This window comes from Hypanus sabinus, chromosome 26, assembly GCF_030144855.1.
Source record: "Hypanus sabinus isolate sHypSab1 chromosome 26, sHypSab1.hap1, whole genome shotgun sequence".
Classification (NCBI taxonomy): Eukaryota; Metazoa; Chordata; class Chondrichthyes; order Myliobatiformes; family Dasyatidae; genus Hypanus; species Hypanus sabinus.
In genome coordinates, this window is record NC_082731.1 from 16273167 (window position 1) to 16283041 (window position 9875).

General features: G+C 49.2%; 1 protein-coding gene across 1 annotated transcript; it reads right to left on the minus strand.

Moving 5' to 3' along the window:
- Positions 1 to 2787: 2787 nt before the first annotated feature.
- LOC132381594 (gastrula zinc finger protein XlCGF26.1-like) lies at positions 2788 to 7599 on the minus strand. Its single transcript, XM_059951091.1, has 2 exons — positions 7500 to 7599; positions 2788 to 5390 (listed from the first exon to the last, which is right to left on the minus strand). Exon 2 carries the CDS (start codon positions 4810 to 4812, stop codon positions 2974 to 2976), a length of 1839 nt encoding a protein of 612 aa, XP_059807074.1. The 5' UTR covers positions 4813 to 5390; positions 7500 to 7599; the 3' UTR covers positions 2788 to 2973.
- Between the last annotated feature and the right edge of the window lie 2276 nt (positions 7600 to 9875).

Genomic DNA, 9875 nt, shown 5'->3' on the forward strand with positions numbered 1-9875 from the left:
AACTTCTTGGCAAAAATGCACACCACTGTGTTTGGTGGGAAAAGGGCAGTGCACACCAACAGCAAAACCTCATCCCAACTGTGAAGCGCGGTGGACGGAGCATCGCGGTTTGGGGCTGCTTTGCTGCCTCAGGGCCTGGACAGCTGGAGGGAACAATGAATTCAAGACTGTGAGGAGGAATGGCCTAAAATTCATCCAAGTCGATGTGCAGGACTGATCAACAGTTACCGGAAATGTTTGATTGAAGTTATTGCTGCATGAGGGGGACACACCAGTTCCTGAAAGCAAAGGTTCTCATACTTTTTCCAACAAATACATGTAATATTGGGTCATTTTTCTCAATATACGAATGTAAAGAGGGTTTCTTCTTTTTGTTAACTAGCAGGAATGCTAATTTACTGATAACGAGAATGGTATTCCTTTGTAAACCAAATGGGGATTAATGTTCTTTCTTCTGAGTCTGTAAGCTTTTGTTGACGGGCTTTTGGGGAGATCGGCACGAGGGGGTCGAGAGAGAGGACGCAATGCTCTAAGCTGGGCGAGGATCGGACCCCAAAGGGGGGTCCGAGGCCGGGAGATTCTCCGAGGGGGGGGGGGGGTATGAAGCTAGATGTGCTTGGTTGACCACTCGGAGGGTCCTGAGCTGTTTGGAGAGTCCGAGGAGTTCGGAGGGTCCTGAGCTGCGAGTCGAGGAGTTCGGAGGGGATCGAATGGTGGCCAGAAGACTTCAGAAATTGAGCTCCAACGGTTGTGCGCGAAGTGGTTTGGGCTTTGATAAGTTTGGCGCCTTTTCTTTAATTTTCTCTTCATATATACTGTATCGTTATTAATCACTTAGTTATAGTAACCTTTATAAATTGTACTCATTTAATCGCATATGGTGTACTGTCTGTTTTTGGGTGAGGCGGGGACATCACACAGTATCCACACCAGCTGATTACCCAGTTTGGCGGAGCCGAAGGCTGCTCCCCCTAGACGAGAATGAGCTGAGCGAGCCTGAGGCGACCCAGGGGGTTACACGAATGAACAAGTATGATGTTTTTGTGTTCATTATTTAAGTTAGGTTCTCTTTATCTAGTTGTCGGACTTACGTGACTTACACTTACTGACCACTGTGACCCCAAAATGATTGTCGGTGGTAAACTCTGAAATGGCAATGGTAATCAAGTCAAGTTTATTATAATTTAACTCTATGCATGTATGTAATGTATATAACCACATAATGTTTATAGAAAAGAGATGTTTCTGTGAGTCAGGGTGTAAACCATAACACACAGTAACTTACAGATAAAACCTACATATGTATCGCACATAAATAACAAACTAAAGTGGATTAATATTAAATATTGTAAGGTATGGGACAGATTAACCAGTGATACTTTGAATGCAATGCGGTGGGGGGTTCAGAAGCCTAAAGGCCCGGTGGAAGGAATGTTTCTCGTCCTGACCGTTCTTGTTTTTGTCTTGAATATTAAGGCTGGGTGATGAGATTTTCTTGCTGAGGTTGTAAATGTGTGGAACTTCGGTGTTGTGAATACTGCAAGTCACTTGTTTTCCCTAAACAGAGGTGTTTGTTATCGATGCGCACACAGACAGGACAGAGGAAACAATGGTCTCGCTTAGTCGAAGGATCCAGAACCAGATAACGTTTAACAAAGCTGACCTGCTAAAGAACTGGAAGTGATGTAAGGAGAAGATTTCCCCATGCAGATCTAAACGGCATCTTAATTCACAGAAAGTTGTACCCAGCCCTTTCCTTTGAGGCGCGGTCTCAACTATTCCCATGATTTACTGAAGTATCCACATCAGCTTGGTCTGCACATCCCACCCGATCTCAATGTTTCACTTCAATTGGTAGAAAATCGATCAACTACTTGGCTGAAAGATACGTTAGAAATCCATTATGCAAAATAAACTGGGAACTATCTACTTTTTTCCAACTCCCAAATCCTCAGATCATTTCCGTGCCGATGAAAGTCCGCCCCTACCTGCTGCCGCATGGCCGGTGCCTTTTGTCCGCCGTGGGCATGCACGCCGTTCAGCGCAACTTTGGACTTTGGGCACCTGCGCACTCGAGTCACGCCGGAATTAAATTCTGATGCTCAGAGATTAAGAACAGGGTGATTCAAAGTGTTCACAAGTACTGTCTCCCTTCTGGCAAATCCACTATTTCTTACTAGAACTCAGCATGCAATTCAACACAGCAAGCTCCCACAAGCAAGGAACTCAATGACAACAGTGAAAGTCAACCAGATTTTTTCTCTATCAATCAGCTTCAAAATATTGCCACTCTGTCATTCATCGGCGGTGCCCTCCCGCTCTATTTCCCTGCTCCTCATCTCAAGCTCTTACCCCTACCCTGCCCTGTGCAGACCTGTCTCTGGTCTCTGACCCTGCTCCACTAAACATCCAACTAACGGCGCACCATTCTGCTTTAGAGGCAGCCCAGCTGTGGGAGACCCAGGACATTGAAAAGAGCAGGGGGTAAGGACAGTCACAACCAGTGTCAGTCCTCCTCAGCCCGGAGATTCGAGGGACGAAGAGAATGAAAGACAACCACAGACAACTGAGCTCATCTTCTTCAGCCTGCAGAGAATCATGCAGGAAATTCAGCGGAAACCTCTTCACCCGGTGGTGGCCACTTGGAATCTATCATCACTGGGACAGCGAGAAGTGAGCAGCAGGGCTGCATTTAAAAGGACTGTTGCGGAACAGAAACATGGGCAGAACTGGGTCCTAACTGTACCCTGGGTGTGTTGTAGATTCACTAAGTACCTGAGACGAAGATTAAAATAGAACTGATTTATTTGTAACAGAAACAGGATATTAAACTCCAATTGTAATAGAGGTGAACAGCAGAAGGAACTCCTCTCAGGCCCAGTGACCAGGGGCTGATGAGCAGCAGCGATCATTGCAGATTCTGACGCCAACAGTCACTTTTGAACTTGTCTCTGGATTCGGCAACTGCGATGGTTAACTATTAGCTTGCATCTCACTAAACTTTTCCCTTGTGTGAATTCGGCCATGCTTCATAAGGTGGGATAATTGAGTGAATCCCTTCCCACAATCTGAGCAGGTGAATGGCCTCTCCCCAGTGTGAATTCGCTGGTGTACCTTCAGTTGAGATGACTGAATGAATCCCTTCCCACAGTCCGAGCAGGTGAATGGCATCTCCCCAGTGTGAACTGACTGATGTGCCAGAAGGTCAGATGACCGAGTGAATCCCTTCCCACACTCAGAGCAGATGAACGGCCTCTCCCCAGTGTGAACTGACTGATGTGCCTGTAGGTGGGATGACCGAGTGAATCCCTTCCCACATTCAGAGCAGATGAATGGCCTCTCCCCAGTGTGAACTGACTGATGTGTCTGTAGGTGGGATGACCGAGTGAATCCCTTCCCACATACAGTGCAGGTAAAAGGCCTCTCCCCAGTGTGAACTCGCTGATGTACATTCAGTTGAGAGGACTGAGTGAATCCCTTCCCACAATCTGAGCAGATGAATGGCGTCTCCCCAGTGTGAACAGTCTGGTGCGTTTGTAAGTGAGATGATCGAGTGAATCCTTTCCCACATTCAGAGCAGATGAATGGCCTCTCCCCAGTGTGAATTCGCTGATGTACCTTCAGTTGAGATGACTGAGTAAATCCCTTCCCACAGTCTGAGCAGGTGAACGGCCTCTCCCCGGTGTGGACTGACTGGTGTGTCTGCAGGTGGGATAACTGAGTGAATCCCTTCCCACATTCAGTGCAGATATACGGCCTCTCCCCGGTGTGAACTCTCTGGTGTGTCAACAGATCAGACGACCGAGTGAATCCCTTCTCACACACGGAACAGATAAATGGCCTCTCCCCAGTGTGAACTCGCTGGTGTCTCTGCAGGTGAGATGGGTGGGTAAATGTCTTCCCACACTCTGGGCAGACGAATGGCCTCTCCCCGGAGTGAACTCGCTGATGTACCTTCAGTTGAGATGACTGAGTGAATCCCTTCCCGCAACCTGAGCAGGTGAACGGCTTCTCCCCAGTGTGAACTCGCTGGTGTGTCAGCAGATCAGATGACCGAGTGAATCCCTTCCCACACTCAGAGCAGATGTACGGCCTCTCACCTGTGTGAAACCGCATGTGCGTGAGCAGATCCGATGACCGAGTGAAGCTCTTCCCACACACGGAACAGATGAACGGCCTCTCCCCGGTGTGAACTCGCTGGTGTGTCAGTAGGTGAGATGGGTAAGTGAATGTCTTCCCACAGTCCGAGCAGATGAATGGTCGTGCCCCAGTGTGAACTAACTGGTGTGTCTGTAGATACGATGATCGAGTAAAACACTTCCCACATTCCGAGCAGATGAACGGCCTCTCCCCAGTGTGAACTGACCGGTGTGTCTGCAGGTAGGAAGACCGGGTGAATCCCTTCCCACATTCAGAGCAGATGTACGGCCTCTCCCCAGTGTGAATTCGTTGGTGTCTCCGCAGTTCAGATGATCGAATATACGACTTGCCACAGTCGGAGCAGATGAACGGCCTCTCCTTGGAGTAAACTGGCTGGTGTCTCATCAGGTCGGACGAATCAGTGAATCCCTCCCCGGACACGGAAGAGATGAATAGTCTCTGCTCCTTCTGAACTTGCTGGTGTGTCTGCAGCTGGCTGAGTGAGTGAATCTCTTCCCACATATGGAAACGGTGAACTGTCTCACTAAGCTCTGAACTCGCTGATGTATCTTCCGGCTGGTGACTGAGTACATCCCCTCCCACGCACAGAAACGGTGAATGGCCGTAACCCAGTGTGAACTCACTGTCGGTGGGCTGAGCGAGTGAATCCATTCTCACGCTGAGAGCGGGGGAATGGTATCGCCCGCTTATCAATTCTCTAGAAATTCATCAAGTCAGGCGTCAGACATTGAGAATCCGTCGCGCAAACGGTCGATGAACTGACCTCTAGTAACAAGACCAGAACAGGTTCTGCAGGGGGTGGAGATCCAAGGCCACGCGCACAAGATGCTGGAGGGACTCGGCAGGTCAGGCAAACTGCATGGAGTTGAACAAACAGTCGATGTTTCTGGCCGAGACCCTTCTTCAGGACTGGAAAGGAAGGGGGAAGGTGGCCGAATGAAAAAAGTTGGAGGGAGGGGAAGGAAAACTTGCCAGAATGTGATAGGTGGGTGGGAAGGCAAAGGGCTGGAGAAGAAGTAATCTGATTGGAGAGGGGAGTGGACAATAGGTAAAACGGAGTCCAGTGGAGTTCACTGAATTAAATCAGAAAACTTCATTTCTGAGACAAAGCATGCTTCCATCTTGGGCAAGGAAAATATCTGGTCACTCCTCAAATATCTGGGCAGACACAGAACAGGCATGTTGTTGTCTTTGAGATTCCCGTACACAAATTCCTTGCTGTTTCTATCCTGTAAAAAGATTTACAAAAGACATCAGTGGGTGAAGGACAGCGTTTCAGGTTAGACAATTTCAGTGCCTGTGGTGAGATCTGACATCACACTGTCTCAGTGTGGTTCAACACAAGTTGGAGGAACAACTGGTCCTGTTACTGGGCCTCAGATCAGGCAGCCAGACTGACCATCGAATTCTCTGACTGCCTGGTTATCTGTATCAGAATGGACATTTCTGACCATCGTCAATCTGAGACTTCACTGAGTTTGTCCCTCTCCAATGAAATTATTTCTAGTTCTGTGCATGTCCAATTGTGCCATAAAGAGCAGATCACATCACATGACTGATCCTGGAGACTTTCTAATTACTCTGACCTGCCCCCCCCCACCCCCTTGCAGATGATTGACAGCGATGCAAAGCCAAAGAACATGAAGGGAAGGGCATTGGTTTTTCTCACTGCAGATTGCTGATATGTGGCATTTTTATGATGTGAAAGCTACGGGGCATTAGTTATCCAGGACAAAGATGTCTGATGTCATTTACCAGAGAAAATGCGGCTAAACATGTCCTCACGGCTGCTAGCACGGAAAGGAGGTAGACTCACAGGCAGGAGGAAAGGCTGGTTTCTGGTTGGCTGTTGGCTTTCTGGTTGGCTGTTGGGTATTAGTGAGGCATTTTCCATGGGCTGTGTTGGGACTGCTGCGTTCGGAATGTTATCAGAGACTCAGACGACGGGATTGATAGCTTTTGTGGCCAGGTTTGCAAAAGCCACAGGGATAGGTGGAGGGGCAGATAGCGCTTAGCAAGCAGGGAGTCTGCAGAAGGGCTTAAGACAGATTGTGAGAATGGAAGAAGAAGTGGTAGTTGGAATATAGTGTAGGGAAGTGTATTGTCATGCACATTGGCAGGCAAGAAAAAAGGCAGAGACTGTTTTCTAACTGGGGAGAAAATCCAAAGATCAGGGGTGCAAAGGGACTTGTGCAGGATTCCCTGAAGGTTAATTTGTAGGTTGATTGGGTAGTTAGGAAGGCAAACTACCATTCGTCTCGAGAAGACTGTAATATGAAAGCCCGGATGAGAAGCTGAGGATTTATAAGGCGCTGGTCCAATTAGATTTGGTGCATTACCAACAGCAGTTTTTGGCCCCTTATCTAAGAAAAGATGTTCCAGATTTGCAGAGGGTCCAGAGGACGTTCAGAAGATGCATAAACAACACACATGAATACAGAAATCACACCAGGATTGAATGGGTTAATGCACAAGGAGTGTTTGATGGGTCTGGGTCTGTAATCGCTGGAGGTTAGAAGAATGGGGGAGGGGGGAGTTCTTGGATCAGAGGGCACAGCCTCAGTATTGAACAGAAATGTTCAATCCGTGTAGCACAGAAATGAGGAGGAATTTATTTAGCCAGGGGGTCGTGAATCTGTGCCAAATACGGCCGAGGAAACGGATTCATTGGGTATATTGAAAGCTGTGGGTGATAGGTTCCTGATTAGTCACGGCTTCATAGATTATGGGAGAAATCTAAAGAATGCGATGGAGAGGGATAATTAATTAGGCGTGGTGGAATGCAGAACAGACGACGAGACGAATGGCCTAATTCTGCTCCGATGTCTTACGGTTTTGTGGACTTGGGGGTAACAAGGTCCTGAACCACAGGAGGTGTTACAAAGCTGCATCTCTTTTTGCTGTACCGCACTAATTGATATTTTCAGTGACTGAATGAGACGCTTCAGCCGAGAACTGTATCTTTGTTCCCAGCTCCCGGTGCTTGGATTTAGACAGCTACAACCCGGCAGTATCTGAGAGAAGCATCCGAACAAGTCTTACATACTGCCGGGGGGGATCACTCCTGACAGTCCCGACACCCAGAAAATGACAAGAAGGAGACCCCCGACAATCCGTCACCGTCGCACCGGTACGCATGCGCTGCAGAAATGGCGCAGCACTTCCGCTCATCAGCAGAAAAATTTTTTCCCGGGGCCTTGGATGCAGATCGTGGGGCCGGGTCCGAGCCGGGGGTTCGGGGCCGCGGTGTGTCCGGAGCTCGCAGCAATTGTCGCCCAGTCGGAGAGCGACGCCACCCAGGTAACGAAACCCCCCCGCCCCCGCATACCCGGTCCTACCTGCCCGCCTGCCGGCCATCGACCAGTCTTTTGTCCGCCGAACGCATGCGCACTTCCCCGAACCCAGCCGCAGCCCTCGCGCCTGCGCGCTTGGTGGGCGGCCCGCCACCGGCGCTTTCTGAGGCGCAGAGGCATTTGGGTAAGCGAGATGCCATTCAACGCCGCGCACACAAAAAAATGCTGCAGGAACCCAGCAGCCCGGGCCGCATCGACTGGAAAAAGTAAGCAGCCGACGTTTCGGGCCGGGACTCTTCATGGAGACGGGAGAAAAACGATGAGAAGTTACAGCAAGAGAGTGGGGGGGGGGGGGGAAGAAGTACAAGGTGGTAGGTGGTAGGTTGAACCGGGAGGGGGAGAGGGGTGAAGGAAAGAGCCGGGAAGTTGATAGGGGAAAGAGATAAAAGGCTGGAGAAGGGCAAGTCTGATGGGAGTGGGTAGAACACCATGGAGGAAATGGAAAAGAAAGGAGCACCAGAGGGAGGTGTTGGCAGGTAAGGAGAAAGGGTGAGAGAGGGGAATGGTGAAGGGATGGAGGTAATTAACAGGTTAGAAAAATCAATGTTCATGCCATCATGCTGGAGACTTCCCAAGTGGAATATAAAGTTTTGCTCCTCCAAACTGAGTGTGGCCTCATCGTGGCAGTAGAGGAGGCCATGGAATGATGTGTCGGAATGGGAATGGGAAATAGAATTGAAATGGGTGGCCACTGACAGGTCCCACTTTTTCTGGTGGACGAAGTGTAGGTGCTCCGCAAAGAGGTCTCCCAAACCACGCCATCTATTTCAATCCCAACATAGATTTTTGACTGAGTATATCATTTCCTACACACGGACAAATAAATGGCCTCTCCCCAGTGGGAATTCATAAATATACAGTATGCTTGAATGGATTCCTTCCTACAAATGGAGCAACTGAATGGCCTCTCACCAGTGTGAACTTGCCAGGGTATCTGCAGGTGTGATAGCCAAGTGAAACATTTCCAAAATGAGAGCACCTCACGGACATCAACTCCGGCGATTGAACCAAGCCAGAATGAAACCCAGAGGAATGAGATCCCCTCTCCCCAGCAGCTTGCTAGCAAATGTGCAGTCGCTGCAGAGCAAAACTGAGACCTCAAGGTTACTGTATCAGAGGGCAATGAGAGATTGTTGTGGTCTATGTTTGACCAAGACATGTCACCAAAATGTTACTACCAACATGCCAGATACAGCGATTCACAGGATGGATCAATCTGCTGATTCAGAAAAGGCAAAAGGTGGATGTGTCTGTTTCATGATTAACTCTCTGTGCTGGTCCGATGTGGCAGTTTTGTTGAACTTGTGTTCTCCTGACGTATTATGACCAAATGCCATCTGATCTATTTACCTCACATACCTTTACCTCCCAGAGTGTACTTACCACCAGTGGCCAACTTGATGCCATCTCCAAACAGGAAACAGTTAATCCTGACACATTTCAAATCATAGTTGGGGTCTTCAACCAGACTTGTTTGAAGAAATCCCTGTCCATTATAAACCCACTGACTCCCACAGCCACCTGGACAATACGTCTTCCCGCCCTGTCACTTGTAAAAATGCCATCTCCTTCCCTCAATTATTTTGTCTCCATGCTTCTGCTCTCAGGATGAAGCCTTTGATTCCAGAACTAAGGAGATGTCCTCCTTCAAAGAAAGCGGCTTCCCTTCCTCCACCATCAGCGCTGCCCTCAAGCACATCTCTTCCATTTCGCACATGTCTGCCCTCACCCCATCCTCCCACCACTCTACTAGGGATAGGCTCTGTATCCAGCACATAATTCTCTGCAGCATCCAGCATCTTCAACGGGCTCCCACCAGCAAGCACATCTTGCCCTCCCCACCACTTTCTGCTTTCCGCAGGGATCACTCCCTTGTACATCTGTCCCGTGCCACTGATCCTTGCAACGAATCAAGTGCTACACCTCCTCCCTCACTACCATTCAAGGCCCCCACACAGTCCTTCCAGATGGGGGCCAAACTTCACCCGTGATCCTGTTAGGGTCATCTACTGTACTCAGCGCTCCTGGTGTGATCTCCTGTGAACCAGTGAGACTAGGAAACACTTTTGCCGAGACCTGCGCTCCATCCGCCAGAGAAACTGGGGTCTTCCAGTGGCCACCCATTTTAACTTTGCATCCCATTCCCATTCTGCCATGCCAGTCCATGGCCTCCTCTACTGCGCGATGAGCCCTCAGTTGTTGGAAAAGCAACACCTTATATTCCGTCTGGCTAGCCCCTAACCTGATGGCATGAACATTGATTTCTCAAACTTCCGTTAACGTCCCCTCCCCCTCTCCTTTACCATTCCCCATCTCCGTCCCCCTTCTCACCTTATCTCCTTACCTGATCATCACCTCCCT

Coding starts and splice junctions, on each gene's coding strand:
- LOC132381594 (XM_059951091.1), bottom strand. CDS start 4,812: ATGGATTCACTCGCTCAGCCCACCGACAGTGAGTTCACACTGGGTTAC.